Source organism: Humulus lupulus, chromosome 1, assembly GCF_963169125.1.
Source record: "Humulus lupulus chromosome 1, drHumLupu1.1, whole genome shotgun sequence".
Classification (NCBI taxonomy): Eukaryota; Viridiplantae; Streptophyta; class Magnoliopsida; order Rosales; family Cannabaceae; genus Humulus; species Humulus lupulus.
The window spans coordinates 298,207,613-298,226,230 of record NC_084793.1 but is presented as its reverse complement, the minus strand read 5'-3'; the positions used below and the strand labels follow the sequence as shown (position 1 = coordinate 298,226,230).

The 18,618-nt window shown below is 36.5% G+C and overlaps 2 protein-coding genes across 3 annotated transcripts; both read right to left on the bottom strand.

Annotated features, from left to right (window-relative positions):
- Positions 1-8,663: 8,663 nt before the first annotated feature.
- Positions 8,664-10,137, bottom strand: LOC133811272 (methylesterase 10-like). Its single transcript, XM_062246158.1, has 3 exons — positions 9,600-10,137; positions 9,363-9,485; positions 8,664-9,260 (listed from the first exon to the last, which is right to left on the bottom strand). Exons 1-3 carry the CDS (start codon positions 9,993-9,995, stop codon positions 8,961-8,963), a joined length of 819 nt encoding a protein of 272 aa, XP_062102142.1. The 5' UTR covers positions 9,996-10,137; the 3' UTR covers positions 8,664-8,960.
- A 395-nt stretch (positions 10,138-10,532) lies between these two features.
- Positions 10,533-13,976, bottom strand: LOC133811287 (autophagy-related protein 101). Of its 2 annotated transcripts, none has more exons than XM_062246159.1 (7): positions 13,712-13,976; positions 13,570-13,612; positions 12,708-12,793; positions 12,228-12,323; positions 11,677-11,842; positions 11,421-11,589; positions 10,533-10,871 (listed from the first exon to the last, which is right to left on the bottom strand). In XM_062246159.1, the coding sequence occupies exons 1-7, from the start codon at positions 13,742-13,744 to the stop codon at positions 10,796-10,798; spliced, it is 669 nt and encodes a 222-aa protein (XP_062102143.1). In that variant the 5' UTR covers positions 13,745-13,976; the 3' UTR covers positions 10,533-10,795. The 2 variants fall into 2 exon arrangements, with proteins under 2 accessions (XP_062102143.1, XP_062102144.1); XM_062246160.1 differs by having other exon boundaries at positions 11,421-11,586; positions 13,712-13,975.
- Positions 13,977-18,618: the final 4,642 nt, after the last annotated feature.

Below are 18,618 nucleotides of genomic sequence, written 5' to 3'. Positions count from 1 at the left end.
TATCTCGATCAGGAAATCAGCTAGTACTTTGTAACGCCCCAAACTCCAGGGACCGTTACGGTGTGCCTTGTAAACAGTGCTAAACTCGCTAATCGAGTCATTTGGCCAAATCGTGTAACTAAGTATGATTAGCGGTTTAGGGTTTAAACAATTTGGTTAAGATGTAACGTTTCACTAGAACGTTTAATATATAGGATCCCGAAAATATAATTTCAGAGTTTATTACAGAAAATATTTACAACAGGCCGTTCTAAGCGACAAAACAGGGTTCAACCCTAGTTCCACTTTAAACCTCGGCCGTGGCGGACGAGCAGCTGCATATGTACACATCATCACCTAAGCTCTCCAACTCAAGGATGGTCCAGCTTCCTCTTGCCTTTACCTGCACCACGTAGCACCCGTGAGCCAAAGCCCAGCAAGAAAACACAATAGAGCATGATATAATATCAACAACGATCATAATAACCATTCGGGACTATCAATCCAAGCAAATAGGTGAAAATAGCCAAAATTCACAATAATGAGCATCGCTCCCTCTAGCCATGTGACGATAGGGTCACCAGGACTTAATCGATAAGTGATTCTTTCATAAGTTTGATTAGGACAGGTGCAAGGTGATTAGTCACCAACATAACCTTCCTCACGACTCTAGAGCCGAAACTATGGACAACGTCCCTTAGCCATGTGACAAACGGTCACCAGGGTCATATACCTTGGCTATAGTCATCTGGTTGTAGACCAGGCAAGCGCTTATAAGTTCTTCAACCTTAGGGTCGGTCCCGCATTAATGCCATGGAGCTATTCAATACGTGATCATCGACTTTAGGGTCGGTCTGGCATTAGTGCCTTAGAGCCACTCAATGCACAATTCTCGACTTTAGAGTCGGTCCAGCATTAATGTCGTAGAGCCATTCAATGCATGATTCATCGACCTTAGAGTCGGTCTAGCATTAATGCCATAGAGCCATTCAATGCGTGATTCTCAACTTTAGAGTCGGTCCCTGACTAGTCAGTGTCATACACAAGTAAGTCATGCCGCCAAACATATATCACACGTTCCATATCCATAAACAAGGTACCCAGCATGCTTACTAAACATGTATTAGTACAGTTAGAACCATGCATAAACACAGAGGCTCAAGCTCTGAACAATATCATACCCAGTATACAAAGCATGTCCCAGTCACAAGTTTGTCATGCATCATATGCAATATATCCAGTAATCCAACATGCACCAATAACAGCCATGCATGTCACGTTTAATAGTCAACCAACATGCATCAAGAATAGCCATGCATGTCACACATAATAATCAACCGACATGCATCAATAATAACCACACATGTCATACTCATTAATTAACCAACATGCATCATAATAACCATGCATGTCATACATAATAATCAACCGACATGCATCAATAATAACCATGCATGTCTCATATACACAGGGTGCAGTTTTCTTACCTCAGATTCGAGCTAGAACGATTTAAAGAACGACCCTTGAGAACGATCAACCTTTAAGCCCTTAGCGGTCACCTAGTCATAACCAAATATAAAACCTCATCAAAAAGAGTAATTAAATACTTCCAAACCGAACCCAAGCCTCCGGAACATCGAATCACACTCAACTAAGTAGTAGGATCGATCCTAGGCCCTTAGAGTTAAGTTTCCATCACAAAAACACACTTTTGGGCAATTTTTCCCTTAAGGGTCGCGGCCCTACATGGACCATGCCGCGGCGCACCCCCCTGACAGAGCCTCCACCACCTTCTTCAAGCTAGGGTCGCGGCGCCCATGAACAGGGCCGCGGCCCAACTTCGCACCAGCCATTTTTCTTTGTTTTTCCACTTCTAAAACCTTCCAAAAACCCATCCAAACATCTCCAAATCATCAAATCAAAGTTCCCAAACTTCCCAATGGTCCAAAACCACCAAAACCTAAAGCTCAAACCAACCAAAAACTCAACAATTGCCAAAGTCCAATTCTAAGTGTAAAAACTTAAGAAACTCAAAACTTGACTCAAAAAAACAGAGCACACCTTAAATTCATAACTGGAACTCACCTCAAACACGGTTTTGAATCCCCTTTAATGGCTGTGACAAGTTCCCTAGCTTCCCCCTTTGATCTCCAAGCTTAACTTCTCAAGGTGGCTCTCAAAATTCAAAGAAAAGGATGAAGGAAAGTTTGTACGGGAGAGAAAGGAAGAAAGAATGATGTTAGGCTCTGTTTTGCTCTGTTTCTACAGCCTTCCAAACCCCCAAAAACTGATATAAATCCTTAAGGTCAAAAGACCATAATGCCCCTAAGCCAATTTAAAAGCTTCTAAACACTCCCAAGGGTAAATTCGTCATTTCCAACCTATACCGTTAATTATAATTAACGCTCTCCAATTCCCGCTAATCTCAACATTCCCAAATGCCAATAAATCATATCCCATTACCCTTTAATTCCCGGTAATGCTCTAATCATTAAATTCACCCTGAGACTCACCCCGAGCCCCGAACTTAAACCCGTTATGACTAGACCGAACACCTACATCCCATGATCGTCTCATGTCGAAAAGCTCAAACCAATCCACCTTATAATGTGGCTATATTAATTAATCACAATTACGCACCCAAGATATACAATTACGCCCACAATGGCCAAATTACCAAAATACCCTTATAATAATAAATTCTCCCATATGCATGCATTCACCATCATATAATAATATAATTCACGTAAACATGCATATAATCATTAAATACTATAATAAATCAATTATGGCCCTCTCGGCCTCCTAATCAAGGTCCTAAACCTTATTAGGAAATTTGGGGCATTACATACTTAGCCTTTCTTTGCTTTTCATGGTGAGAACTGTATGTCATATGTCCCGAGGTCAATTGCCCATTTGGACATCCTACCAAAGAGGTCGGACTTGCCCAAGATCTGCTTTAAATGGATAGTTCGTGTATACTGTAATGGTATGGCCTTCAAAAAATTGTCGAAGCTTCTTCTTTGCTATAATTAATGCGAGGACCAATTTTTCCATCATGTTGTAGCATGTTTCAGCGTCTAGTAGCATCTTACTGCAATTGAACACTGGCTTCTGTTGGCCTTCGTCTTCCCAAAAGAGTACAGAGCTCACTGCAAAGTGGGAAATTGACGGATATAAGAAGAGATCTTCGTTGGGGATGGGAGAGCTTAATATGGGGGGGAGTACTTAGATAGGCTTTTAATTCCTTGAAGGCTTTATTTTGTTCTGCCCCCCAGGTGGTGTTGGTGGACTTCTTGATGCATTGGAATAAAGACTAGCAACGATCGAACATGCGTGATATAAACCTGCTCAGGGCTACGACTTTTCCTGTCAGAGCTTTGATATCCCGGATGGTTCTAGGCTCCTTGACTTCTGATAGCGAGGCAATCTGGGTCGGATTGGCCTTGATGCCTCTCTGGCTGACCACATATCCTAAGAACTGGCCGAAGGATACCCCAAAGACGCATTTGGCTGGGTTCAAGTTCATTTGATAGGCGCGAGTATGTTGAAGCACTCGATTAAATCTTCCACATGCGTGATGCTCTGTCGAGATTTTATCACCATGTCGTCAATATATACTTCCATGTTCCTACCAAGCAATGAGGAAAAAATCTTGTGCATCAGCCTCTGATACATTGCTCCTACGCTTTTCAAGCCAAAGGGCATGACTTGGTAACAATATAGACTGCATTCTATTGTGAAAGCCGTGTGGATTCGGCCTTCTGATTTCATTAGGATCTGATTGTACCCTGAGTAGGCATCAAGGAAACTCATTCTTTCGTAACCCGCCATGGCATCTATCATTTGATCAATTTTTGGAAGAGCATAGCTATCTTTAGGACATGAGTTATTCAAGTTAGTGTAGTCTATGCACACTCATTTTTTTCTGTTTTTCTTCGGGACCACAGGGTTGGCTAGCCAACTGGGATATAGGCATTCTTCAATTGCTCCTATGATTAATAATCATTGTACCTCTTCCTGTATGGCCTAGTTGACTTTAGGAGTGAACCTCCTCTGCCTCTGCTTGACGGGTGGGAAGCTATTCGATATGTTGAGGCTGCGACTCATGACAGTAGGATCTATTCCCAGTATATCATGCAAGGACCAAGCAAAAGTCCCAACTCTGGTCTTCAGGAATTGGACTAGGGCCTACTTTTCTATCTCGAGCAGCCGGGTACTTACCAGCAATGTTTTAGATTGATCATCATCATTTATGCATATTTCTTCTAGATTGTCGAGAGTAGTTTGGGGTTTATCATGATCTTCTTCTGCATCTATGCCCCTGAGATATGTTGGTAAGTTGTCCTTTAATTGCTATTTGGTGGGGTTGTCGCCAGGGGTGGAATTGCCGATTTCATTTATCTCCTTCAGGGTCAAGTAGCATTTCTTAGCCTGCTTCTGGCATCCTTTTATGTCGATGGTTTAATGCCCGTCTGGTGATTGACATCGCATAACTTGATGCAAAGTGGAGATCACGCCTTTCATCCTGTGGACCCAGTTCCTCCCCATGATAGCGTTGTAGCTTGTGACGGAGTCCACTATGAGGAAGTCTACTGGCAAAGTGCATTCTGCGGCGACTACATTTAATCTGATAGTGCCCTTCGGGTACACTCTTTGGCTGTTGAATCCCAGGATTGGTGTAACAGAGGGTCTGATTTGACTTTCTTCAAGACCCAACTTCTGGAAGGCTTCCCAGTAGAGATACACATTTTCCCAATGGGGACGGGGTCCCGCGAGGACTCGCCCCTAATGGGGCAATGAATCCCCGTTTAAATGGGGAACGGAGCGGGGATGGGGATAACTTTCGATCCCTGAATGTTAAATGGGGCAGGGACAAGAATAGCACTTCCCGCCCCGACGGGGCCCCATTTAAATTTTTATATATTTTTGTAATATTTTATATGTATTTTATATCTTTCTTTATGTGTTTTTGTAGTATAGTAGTAATTTTTTTTAATATTTTAAATTTATTTAGAATAGTGTTTAATATTTTAAATAATAAATATTGTGCAACATTTTAATTTACATATAATTTACGATTTTTATTTTAAATTTTATTTTTTAAATAAATGGGTTCCCCGTGAAGATTCCCCACCCCATCCTCGACGGGACATAAATGGGGATGGGGCGGGGACGAGGATTAGAAATATAAATGGGGACGGGCACGGGGGGAGCACCCCCCGCCAATTACCCACCCCGTGTGCATCACTACTTCCCAGAAGAGAACATCAACACCGCTGCCCCAATCAACTAAGACTCTTCCCAATTGGCAATGGTCAACCTGTAGCGAGATGATCAAAGGGTCATCATGGGGTTGGTGTACTTCCTGCAGGTCTTCTTCTGTAAAGGTTATTGCAGAGGCTAGGTAGCATCTGTCTTCTGAGGTGACAAAATTGACGGTGTGGCTTAATGATCTGTACTGCTTTACCCTTTCCTCCATTCTTTTATGATTTTTGGTTGCTTGTTCTTGTTCCGTGGTTAGCTCCACGGTCTCGTGTATCATGGGGATTTGTTTGAGAGGTTCTTGTGAGCTCATGGAAGCCACATTTGGGGAGGTCGCCGCTGTCGGTGGTGTTGGGGCAGAAGCGGTGTTGGGCCGTGGGACACCAGGCCTGTTCGATCCTTTAATGTACTGGGTCAATAGTCTGTTTCTCATGAGGGCCTGGATCTGGTTGTGCAGGTTGTGGCATTCAGAGAATGTGTGGCCATGGTCCTTGTGGAAAATGCAGAACCTGTTTTTGTCTCTTCTTTCTGGGAGAGTGGTGATTTTTTATGGTTCCCGCCAGATGGGTCTATCTTTGTTTTTATCATAGATGACCTCCTGAGGGACGGTGTACTCGAATGAGGTGTATCGTGGTTGATCTTGACTTGTTCTTGGCTTTTTTCCCCCTTTCATGTGGTCTGACTCCTGCCTTTTTCTTTTGTCGTCCCTTGCAGATGGAGGGGGAAGGTTATTTGCTGGTGGTGTTGAAATAAGGGTGGACTTCTTATGCGCACGCTCTCGAAATTCCAGGACCCTAAAGATGCCTCAGCACGGGTCTGGATTTCAGTCATGTCATATGGTGGTGTCATAGTGAGGTTTTCGTGCAAGAGGGACCCCACTTGCAGACTTTTGACGAAGAGGTCAACAACGATTGCTGGCTCTACATCGTGGATCTGATGTACGAGGTCGATGAAACGTTGCAAGTATGATTTCGGGTGCTCATTCTCACCTTGCTCAATTCGGTAGAGATCTGCCATTATTCTCGGTGCTTTACGGTTGGCATTATATTGCTTGAGAAAGGCTCTGCGAAGATCCCCGAAGCTGCTGACTGAGCCAGGTTTTAGTTGTCTGAACCATAGCAGAGCTGGTCCAAAAAAGGTTGTGGAGAAGACTTTGTATTGTATGGCTTCATTGTTGACTTCTAAGGCCATCTTCTGTTGGAATTGGAATAAGTGGTTGAGCGGGTCTCCCTTTCCATTGAATGCGGGCAGGGGGGGGGGGGGGGAATCACAAAGTCCCTTGGCTTGGGCTCGTTCTGTATCCATTCCGCGAAAGGCGATTTCTCAGCGATTCTTGTGACCAAATCTACGTAGTCAGAAGCGTACGCAGATCTCCCGTCAAAGAACTTCTGCATCACTTCTCACAGCATCTCTTCCTTCCAGCTTTCCAAGAACCGGACAGAGGGGGGGGGGGGTATGTAATTCGTCTGCTGCGCATTGTGGGGCCCGTGCCTGGGTCTGTAGGAGCCCCTTCTCAGCAGCTAGTTGGGCTATTTTTGCGGGCTCTGCGTCGGTACGCATACATGTTTCGCACCAATCTGCCCGTTGCTCACCAGTCCTTTGATGGTGATGATCTGGAGACGATGGCACAGGACCCTAGGATCCTTCCCTGATGTGGCGAGCATTCCTTTCGGGCGAATCGATCTGGACGACCTGAGTTCCTGTCTCATCAAGGTTGAGACTTTCTTTGTCTTGGGCCCTATGTGTGGCTTCGTTTGTTCTTCGTAATTCGGTGAAATCTTCTTCTAGCCTGGCCTGAGCTTCGGTCAGTGTCCTAATGGCTTCATTGGATCTTTGCTGACTGACTTCCAGCAGTCGACATATCCTGTCGATTTGCTTGCCGGCATCCATTGCGGGGGCGATCTGGGCGACTGTACCTGGTGCTCCGTTTTTCTTTGGCAGCATGGCTTTCGTGTTCGAGTGAATCTTGATCGTTTGGAAGTTTCTTGACTGAACGATGTTGCGAGAGAGAGAATTGTTCCCACAGACGGCGCCAATTTGTTGATGCAATAACTTTGTCTTTCTAAATCTAGAGGTACTTGCCAACAAATTATGGTTCTTCAGTCCTTCTCTGTCAATGAAGATGACTCTACTGATTGTCGAACCATCGAGGAATACCTGCAAGAAAGACACTTTGATGCTTAAGTCAGATTTCGATCCCCCCATCTGAATGAGAACAGGGTATTTATAATAAAAATATTAGGTGGTTAGTCGGTTAAGTTTGCTCCCTGATTAGTCAGAGAAATAACTAAATTTCCCTCCAAAATGCGTTCGGGTTTATTAAGTATGCAGAGGACAGAGGCGTAGACCGCCTCTGACCCACGGCTTCTGACTCTGGAGCTTCTGCAAGGGCCAAAATGCTCCGCTTCAACTTACTTAAAATGGGGAAGCCCTTTGGGCCAAATATTTTGGGCCCAACAATCATGTATAATGAATTCATTAAAGGGTATAGCCCAAAATCAAATAAAATAACAATGTGGAGAATGGAGAAAAGGAGATGGCCTGGTTTTGTCGAAATGTGGAGAGGAGGAGATGGTCTAGTTTTACCGAGGGTTACAATAATCTAGCACGTGGGTGGGTTTTTCAAAAAGTCAAATAAAGTAACGATAAAAAAAACTACTACCATGCTACACCCGCTATTTTAAGCCGATAGACCCTACCCATCAAACAAATCAATTTGCATGAAAAATAAGAAAAATCATATATATATATATATATGTAACAATTCTTTTATAGGGGCTTCACTTTAAGCCTTACCGGTTCTCGACCCGTGAACAGTTTTCGGTGCAAATTTTTTTATGACCGTGTATATTGTAGCTATCTAGAGCATCCTGCAAATTTTCAGAAAATTCTGAATAGTTTACAGTACTGAAAATTAAGTTCAAACATGTTGTTGCACGCATGACTATTTTTTTTATGTGCGTGGAAAGTAACATGTTTAAACCTAGTTTTCGGTACTATAAACTATTTGGAACTTTCTGAAAATTTGCAGGGTGCTCTAAACAATTACAATATATACGGTCATAAAAAAATCGTGCCAAAAACTGTTCACGGGTCGAGAACACTGAAGAGCCCCACCGGTAGAGCTTAAAGTGAAGCTCCTTTATAAAAATTGTAATATATATACTTATATATATATATATATATTAATGTCTCTTAAAGTATTTTGTTTTAGAGTATGGCGTTACGTTTTCAAAATATAATTAAATTTTTTTTTTTATAATAAAAATATTATTCTAACAAATACTTAACATGTACCCATCTTATATTAAAAATCTACCAAATAGCCATTACACATCATTATGTAAATGTAAAAATATATATATTCTTTTTATTTATTTTTAATAAAAAAAATCATAATAAATTTCTCTACAATACAATTATTGTACCCAAAAAAAAGTTTATATTATTTTAATAACAAAAATTTATTGCTAAGCGGCTATAAATATAGCTTAATGATAATACACTTTTCTTCAAGCGAAGAGATTTTAAGTTCTAATCTCTTTAAAATTATTACTAAAATAATATCATGGCATTTTAAACCCAAAATTATTAGTGATAACTATAATAATAAAAAGAGTTGTGGCCAAAAGTAAAGTCATCATAAATAATGACATTTTTTTGTAGCAGTCAATATATAGAAGTCACTAATGTAGCCATTATTATTTTACTTTTGATCATATAGTAGTATAGGAGTAACTTAATTTGGTTAAAATTTTGGAAAGTTGATGGGGCTGAGAGAGCATGACCATATGATCAGCTCCTTTAACAACGATTACTTCTTCTTCAGTCAACGGAGGATCACTAATCTCAATCATCCACCGTTGAAACTCTTCCTTCATCACCTCATCTTCTTCACACACGATAAAAACTCGTTTTACTGATCCGAATTTGGCTTCACTCAGTACATTTTTTTTCTCAAAATCTTCCATGTAGAGTCCAGATGGCCTTACTAACATTTTTGCCAATTCTAATTCCTGCATTAATTGATTATTAATGTGTAATTATTCAATATATATATAAATAATATGTACATATATAATGAAAATTTATGTATATGTGTATATAAATGTACTTGCCTGTGGTTGACTATGTGGGTACATCTTTGTTTTCATATACTGTGGACCAAATATCACTGACAGTGGTCGATCTTCTTCAAACTTTATTTGGCTATCTAATATCGATGTGGTCCCCTTGAAGTACTGATCATTCATTCATTTCCAACCCATCAAACAGCATAATAATTGATTGGTAAAAATATACATTATGGAGATGAGAATTAGATAATTACATACATATTTATACACAAAACTTACTTCTTGAATGAGAAGTGCAGGGGGAGACTTGAAATTGGGCATGTAAGCAGTCAAGAAAACTGCAAGTGAGATCTTATGAGGGAATTTCTCCATAGCCAAAGATATGCAGAGACCAGCATAGCTATGCCCCACTAGAATCACTCTGTGGTCCTCAGGGAGTGAAGCCATGAACTCCATTAAAGGTTGAACATAGTCATCAACAGTGGGGACCTCGTCGAGCAGCTTAGGATTGATGCCAGAGGCACCAAGGTCCAAGGCTGTCACTTGGACATGGTGGTTGCTGTTCCCTGTCTCCACTTTGAGCAAGCTCATCAGCTTGTACCAGCACCATGCGCCATGGCAAGCCCCATGAACCAGAACAAAGTGGGTTGCTCTCATTTCTTCTTGTTGATCCATTCTCTTATTTCTCTGTATATTTTTTGGGGTTTGGGCTTTGAAGTGGTGGAGTTCTATTTAAGTAGAAAATAGAGAGATACGGTATTAAAAATACATTGAACTTATGTTATCATGTAAGACTTTTTTAATGTGATCGCTGGTTATTTTGGGAGTGCCAAACTTTAATCATATATTCAAAAAACACGTTTTGAAAAGATTTTTAATAATATAAAAAATCGAAATGGTGGAGAATATGAACAAGTACGGTAAGTGAAGGGCTATGCTATACTGAAAGTCTTTTCTTCACATGACATTTGACAAGCTTTGCTGTAAAGCCTAAATAGTTCTAGAGGATTTAACAGTTGAATTTGGGGTGCCAAATGGGAAATGACAAAATGTTGATAGAAAAATATTTGGAAGATACGTCATGTTCACCGAGTATTATTGAGTGCGCCAAATGAATGGTGTCTTGAACCCTTCCCTTCATGTGGAGAAAACTTGGACTTTTGTGGTGTTGATTGCTCCATTACAACATATACAATAATACAATGAGGTATATAGTGGAAAAGACTGGATTCTTGAAAAATAGTGGACGGTGTGATAAGTATACAAATAAAGAATATGTACAAAATATAGAAAAAGATGTGCACTTTGGAACCAGGTCCATGCCCCCATGTCATTGCTCAGCGGCAGCCTTCTTCTGCACAAGGTTGCCAGCTTTGTAAGTTAAAAACGTCTATAGACACCCTTTAACAGGAGCACATATTGACCTCTTAGTGAGATTAGGAAGAGCCACCGCTGGAGAATTGACATAACAAAGTTCAGCTAAGCATGGTTGGATGTCCAGTCTGAAGCATCCTCTTGATCATGTCCATCCCAAATGCAGAATCCGACGAGCTAACCAATTGAGCATACAAAAAAAAATTAACTGTTAGTTTTGACTTGTGAGATTCAGAGACTTTCTAGACAATATATTCCAACGTTTTCTATTGTAATGTTGTTTAAAGCTAATATAATTTTTGTACACATATATGTTTGTTATGTTTCTATTTGATTTTCTTTAATACTTGAATAACAAATATAAAAGACAAAACATACAAGAATAAATGAGTTGATCATTCATCAATGAGAGAACAAATTAGATACAAAGTTATAAATTCTTTTTTTCTTATGATTGATATACATTAAGATGGAGATTGAATAGAATATTATAATCCAAAAAAAAATCAATGGGATAATTTTCTTTTTTGTCAATATCCTTCCTAATTTTATAACAAAATCACATAATAAAAATAATTATATCCAATCATACTTTCCACTTCACTCCTCTCTCACACACACCCAACCACAAGTGGCCCATGTGACATATAATATCAAACCAATTTGTAATTTACCAAGAATGACAAACAATTGGTTATAAAATGAGATAGAGAAACGAATAGTCACCTGGGAATAGTGATTTCATAAGGATAAGAAATTACACCCTCACGATTTGGTATAGGGGGAACATGATCCTTCTTCTCGTTCACAAATTTAATTATTTGAAACATTACATCACGAAGAGATGCTTCAAGAGCTGCCCTTCGAGCGCTTCTCTCCTCCATGGCATTCTCTACTTATGTCCAACAAAAATGAAAACTGAGTTTAACTGTTCAAGAGAGAAGATGTCAAATTCTCAAATTCAAAGAAAGAATAATTGTACCTCCTGGCTCAACTACAACTTTGGTACGATGAGACTTGCTAGAATGTGTCCTTGGAAGTTGGGACACATTCAAATTGATGTACCACTGTTCCCAATATAGGCGTTCTATTTTGTTTGTGAACCAAGAGGCTTGTTTATTCTTCACTTCATAGAATGACAAACATATCTGCATAATATACCCAAATTTATTAACATAGTGTCAGAACAAACTTTATTCTGATCAGTGAACCTGTTTGATGGAGAAGGAACATCTTATATGAGTGTTTATCATAATCATTCTAGAGTATGATCATTCAAACTAGAAATATTACCCCAGACTACATAATGATCAGAACACAGACAAATGGAACAAACCTAAGAAGTTATGATATCACTTGTGTACTAAATTAACAGATTCCTCTAACATTGATGGAGAAGGAAAATAAACACCATACATTTTAAAGAGAATGTACTTGCTAGAAAAAGAAAAAAAAAACATGTATTTTACATCTTTCGAAGTTAACCCACAAACTACATTATGTTGTAAATTGAAACCTATAAAAGCCACAAACCTGACTCTTTTTGTTGGGGTGTTTCTCTACCCAACTAATAAATTGCTCTATCTTCTCCTCGATTTTCTTTTCAATTTCCAAATCTCCACATTGGACCTGTAAAACAAGAAATGTGTAAAGAAAAGAGCATCAAATACTTGTGTCTCGCATCAACACATGAGAACTTCATATGATAACCCATAGATATAACAGTCAAACAACTAAAAGTCATCTAGTTGTACAAAAAAGAAAAAAAGAAAAACGATAGAAGCTTGATTACATCAGATGTCAATAGTTTGCAAATTTCAATTGAAAATGGAATTAAATCACTATTTGGTTAAAGAAAAGGTGATTAATTACAAATGTAATCGTCCAAGGAGCATGTATTGAATAAGTAAAAAGAATTACACATGTGAGTACTTATAATCATAAGTTCAATACAAATAAAGACTCGTACAACAAAAGACAAGAACTGTTAATAATGAAAACACAGATACTTACATATGTAATATCAAAAAGTTCCAAATCAGCATCTTTGGGCCTCACAAGACCTAGAGCTCGATGAAACAAGATTGTATGCAGAATGCCTGCAGCAGTCGATTTAAAGACAATGAAATGAGGTAAAGGGGACACAAGTGAAAAACTACTAATTCAATGGTGGACATCTGAATAACTTTAAGGGCTGAGAAGACTTAAATAGCAAAGAAAGGCCACTATTATATATTTTTATATCACGTAAACACAATGGCCTAGATTTTAGAAAGTATCCAAAGTATTTGGGATGAAAAGATCAACAACCAAAATGACTCCTTTTTTGGTTTCTTATTTAGATGATAAATTGACAGAAAAACCACATGAAGAAAGATAAAAGCTTGGCAATCACATTCAAATATTTATCATCATAGGACGCGCTCCCGCCATATTGATCTTAAAAGTTGTTCCATTTACAGAAGTTTGATGTCATTGGCCAACCCAATTTTTTTAATTAAAAAATCACGTTTGAATTAGCACCGGAGGAAACAGATGATTAAGCATTATGATTAGTGATTCCAAGAACGCTTTCGCAGTTGAAGGCATACATAAGTAATCCAAAATACAGAGCCCGAAGTCGAAAACCACTCTGCTTCAAGGTGTTAAATTAATCTCTATTTTGGTTTGAACCTTCCAACAATGCTACGATCATACAACTATGTTCCCAACACTTTACATAAGGTTTTACTCCCAATATGAATTATCAAGAGCAATTTACTTATAAACAAAGCCATTCAATTTACAAAACACAAAATAAGTAACTTCCCCCCCAAATAAAAAATTACAAGAAGAGCCCAACTGAGGAAAACGCAAATCATTATAGAAAACTTACAGCGCAGAACTTCTTGTATCTCAAACTCAAAGTGACCCACTTCCTGAAAATAAACCAAGTTTATAACTTCAAAATCAATATTCACACAAATCCCAAATCAAAATTAGGACTTCGGGTCGAAAACCCAGAAGAAGAATCTCACCAATTCTTTGAGTTGACAAACTTCACAGCTCATGGCTTGGGGGCGGAGATGGTGAATCTACAGGTCCTGTAATCAACTTCTGTTCGAATGAAAAGGCTTGTTATCGCCTAAATCCAATTGCTGGAGAGATTTTCCGTCACATACACTGATGGGTCTCGTCACAAGTCGTATAAAGCAAGCATCATGATCATGAAGGAAGGAGTCTGTTGCTTGAGCGTGCGGACGAAGAGGAAGAAGGAGAGATTTGGGTTTGAGCCTACAACTACTAAACTTAAGCCTTTAATAGCAGGCCTGGCCCAAAGTTTATTTTCGGCCCAATTTAGAAATAAAGTTGAGAAATTAGTGAAATCTACAACAATGCACAAAAAAATGATAAATATGGTGCATTACAAACCTACAGAGTTTTTGTAAAAAATACGGAGGGGCAATAGTGTAAATACGGAGTGGAAAAACCGTAAATAAAAACTAGTTATATATAGTATTTTTGTGAACAATATTTACAAACTTGTAAACATTTGTTACAATTGTAAATAGCTTACATTTTTGTATATATCTGCTACAAATATCAATTATTAACAAAACTAGTTTTATAACTAAAAAGTATACTTTTGTAACTAACATTACAAAAATAATTTATAATTTTAACATCAAGATGACTGTAACAAAGATTTACAAATCTAATATAAAAATATTCAAAATTTAAAATAGTGACTATCAACAACTATATTGTAACACACAATTATTAAACCAATAACTAATGTTACTACATTATAACAATTAAATATATGTTACATTTTAGTAAAATAACTTTTACATTGTTGTGAATAATTTATAGAAAAATCAGTAGAAAAAAATGTCTTTTTGTCAACAAAAAAAATTATAGACTACTTTATAACTCAAAAAATTCATTTTTGTAACAAAATTTGCTTAAAACTAGAAAGTAAGAAAGTTATTTTGTAGCTAACATTTTTAAAAATATTCAAAGAATAATGATATTGTGACCATATAGCTATTAATATTAATTTCAATTAATTATATATTGTAACGGATAAATTATAATAATTTATATAAATATAAATATTTTTTTTAATATTAATAAATAAATTTATGTTGTATATATATAATATGAAAGTTATAAAATAAAAAAAATATGACAATATATATATATATGAATACAGTATCCAAATATTGAAAATCAATGAAGCACCATCAATATGTGTTTATATTCTATTAATATATCTCATATAAATAGTATAATTTAATTCTATCACAATATAAAAGAAATAGAATAAAAGATTTATAATTGCTTGGGAGAACTAGTACGACTGTATGCATATAGACTGTATTTTAGTAATTATTTTGGATTACTGTATAAATCAATTTTTTTTAAATGATTGTGTTATTTGTAATTTTTTCGAGAAATTATATTAAATGGCTCAGAACAATGACATCAAGAATCTAATGTCCTCATTTTTTAAATTATAGATAAATTATCATTTTACATTATTGATTACCTAAATTGCCATTTTCTATCATTTTATTTATTTATTTAGGAGCGTATGACTTTAATATATTGGCATATGTATATTTGTTTTATTTTATAGTTATATTGATTTTTTAAAGTTTTTTATGAGTTGTTGATATATTATTTTCCAACTAATGTATATATTTTTTGTAGTATGGTATATCATTTTTTTTTATGATATTTAGTTTCTATCTTATTATACATAATGGTAGTATATACTTTTGTATTATGGCATATACATTTTAATGGTAGTATATAATTTTGTTAGCATAATATATACATTTTTTAGTAATAATTTTGTAAGTTTTGTTAGTATATTATTTTTCAACTCAATATGTATATTTTGTGGTATGATATATCATTCACCAACCCATAAAAAACGAAAAAAAAAATCAAAATAAATTTAAAATTAAAAACTAATTAAACAAAACTAATATACATATACCATAATATTAAAATATTTAGAATAAAATAGTAATTTGCTAAATGACATATTTGGTAATATGTAATATTAAAAAGTTAGTTAGGTTATTTTACTACAAAATTAAAAACATGTACATTTACTTACTTCCACAAACCATTAAGGATCATTTTGCACCAACCCCAAATAAAGTTTTCTTGTAAATATTTTTTTTTTGGAATTAGTGCAAAACACCATTATCTTTATATTTTAAGACACTTATTTTCAAAGTTGTGTTTTTATAAATTAGAACAAAAAATAATTTTTGTAGTTTTCAAAAACCAATAGGTGTTTGGTTAATGTTTTCTAAAAAAAAAATTTAGTTTTTATTTTTTTTAAATTCTTAAATAAAAAATTAATAAATATATTTACAAAGAGAAAAATCTTTTAAAATAAGGAAAGAAAATTTGAGGAAAGAGAAATTGAGAAAAGAGAAACAAATGCCAGAAAAAATGAGAGAGAAAGTGAAGTGAGGAGAGAGAAAGTGATCTGAGAAAAAATGAGGATATAGTAAGTGATGAGAGAGAAAATGAGAAGATCGAAAGTGAGAAGAGAGAAAGTGGTGAGAAACAAACTAATGAGAGAAAAATGATGTGAGAGAATGTGAGAAGAGAGAAACTGATGAGAGAGAAACTAATGAGAGCGAAATTGATGTGAGAGAAACTAATGAGAGAGAAAGTGGTGTGAGAATAAATGATGTGAGATAATAATAATTAAAAAAGTGATGTGAGACCAAAAATTGACAAAAAAAGTTTGAGAACAACAAAAAGTTGTCAAAATTTCAAAGTTGTTTGTTGTTGTTCTCAAAATTTCTTGTGTTTTAGTAACTTTGTTTTTAAAAATTATTTTATGAAAACAATGTCAAACACTTTCCTTGTTTTCAAAAAAAAAAAAAATTCTAAGTTAAGGAGTCAAACACCTTCTTAACTCCTCAAACCTAATTTTGGGTGGATTAATCTCCAAACTATAGCAAATTTGCAACTTCCTTTTGTTTTTGTTGTTATTTGCCAACATGAACACACGTGACTATCTATTATCATTGTCACTCCATGTTAATTTTCATTAATTTTTTTAGATTAAAAATTGTTAAATTAATTAAAAAATCATTTTAGTTTAGAAAAATAAATCAAAAAATATTATGTTCAAAAATAAATTAATTAAAATTAACAAGAATATAAAACTAAATTGAAAACTAAAAGAATCAACAAAATAATCCCATAATTTTTCTAAATATCTAGATTATCTTTTGTCCAAACTAAAATCTAAAATTTCAATATCGAAATCAATTGCAAACACAAAATTGTACACACAACCTAAAATCTTAAATGGCACTGGAGTTCATCTCTTGAAATGTTCTACAATGGTAGTCTCAAACCCAAATTCAAACTCTAAAACTAAAATAAACCCAAATGCCAAAATTTGCGTAAATGAACAACAAAATGAAAAATGAAAAAAAAACATAAGCTAGACAATAAACAAAAACTCAAAAATCAAAACTCGTGTTCTTCTTTATTTTTTTTCTATCTTACTAACCTAAATCTGCCATAACAATCAGATATGAACACTGAGAAAAAATATTGAGGATCATTGCCTAGAGGCACCACTTGACGGCGAACTCCTATGCCCAACACCACCACGAGCTTCATTGAGCACCTCTGGCCACCATGATGCTAACCCTCCTAATGTTAGCCACGATGACAACAACCACCCTACTAAGAAGAAGGTCCGACTCTTCCGCCCAAATCTCCTCCTTGACACTAGCCACTTTCCCGTCGCTCAAGTCCAACTCCTCTACTTAAATCTCGCCCAAATTTATCGCCCTAAGTGTCGCTACCCACATGGAAAAATCTTTGAGTAGATATCCATGGCTGGCAACCTGGAATGGAGAAGAACAAAGGGGCAAAAGATAAAAGAAGAAGCATAGAAAGAGAAGCCATCTCTGACGGATGCCATCATTGTTTGACGCTATCTCCGACCCACTCCCAACCCTAATCCAACAAGAGCAGCAAGAAGAAAAAGGAATAAGACCATCTTCTAGAAGACGATGAGGCACTCCCCTCATTAAGACTCTGCTCAACGATGGGTTGTTTTCCAGGCCTTCGGGGAGGGTTCTTAGTTCATGATGTATGTTCCTTGGGGATTTGAGTCAATGGTCGCCTACTGGTTCCAGGGATGTTCAAGAAGGCCATTGTTGTTGCGCAGGAGGTTTTATACTAAACAATAAGAAAGATTGTTAAATGCTCTCAACGAAAGCACCAAATTGTTGACGTCGTTTTTCGTCAACTTAATTATGTAGAGCAAAAAAAAATTAATTTAAATAGAATAGAAGAAATCATAGATTTTTAACATGGTTCAACAGTTATAATCTGCCTACGTCCACGAGTCATTGTTATTATGAACTCTATGTAAAAGCTTCAAGTGAGAGCAATTTGGCCGAGTCTCTTCTCAGTATCGAATTGTATGTGTCTACAAATGACCAAGTTCAGGCTATTTATAGACCTGGTTGTAGGAATATCTTCCCCCAAATTCAAGGAAGTAACAATCAAATATTTAAATTCATATAAATATAAAAATTAATAATACAAATCAAATGCATTAAGTACATAATAATCCCATAAAAATAAGGATTCAACACACGGTTTTACCGAATCCCTAAGAAATAGGGATGTCTTAACAGTCTTTCCGTGTGGTAAACACGTCATCGAGCTCGAACGTTGCTTTAATGTGCTTTCGAGATCATCCAAACTTCGAGCTCATCATTTCAATTTTGTCTCCTCCTTTCAAAGTCGATCGAACTCAACCGTCAGAGAAGGTTGGAATCTTCAATCCTACGACTCATGCCCGAGCGTTGATAATAGGTCTGAAACTGTTTGAAAATTTGTACAAGTGTACTACTAACATTTTTTTAATCCCGAGCTTACT

What these genes read in the sequence shown, in the direction of transcription:
- LOC133811272 (XM_062246158.1), bottom strand. Translation starts at nt 9,995, where the DNA reads ATGGATCAACAAGAAGAAATGAGAGCAACCCACTTTGTTCTGGTTCAT. An exon ending in CTGCACTTCTCATTCAAGAA is followed by an intron (nt 9,486 to 9,599) that starts GTAAGTTTTGTG and finishes ATGAATGATCAG; the next exon opens with TACTTCAAGGGGACCACATC. An exon ending in ACCCACATAGTCAACCACAG is followed by an intron (nt 9,261 to 9,362) that starts GCAAGTACATTT and finishes CAATTAATGCAG; the next exon opens with GAATTAGAATTGGCAAAAAT.
- LOC133811287 (XM_062246159.1), bottom strand. Translation starts at nt 13,744, where the DNA reads ATGAGCTGTGAAGTTTGTCAACTCAAAGAATTG. An exon ending in AGTTGTAGTTGAGCCAGGAG is followed by an intron (nt 11,590 to 11,676) that starts GTACAATTATTC and finishes GTTGGACATAAG; the next exon opens with TAGAGAATGCCATGGAGGAG. An exon ending in TATGAAATCACTATTCCCAG is followed by an intron (nt 10,872 to 11,420) that starts GTGACTATTCGT and finishes TCAATTGGTTAG; the next exon opens with CTCGTCGGATTCTGCATTTG.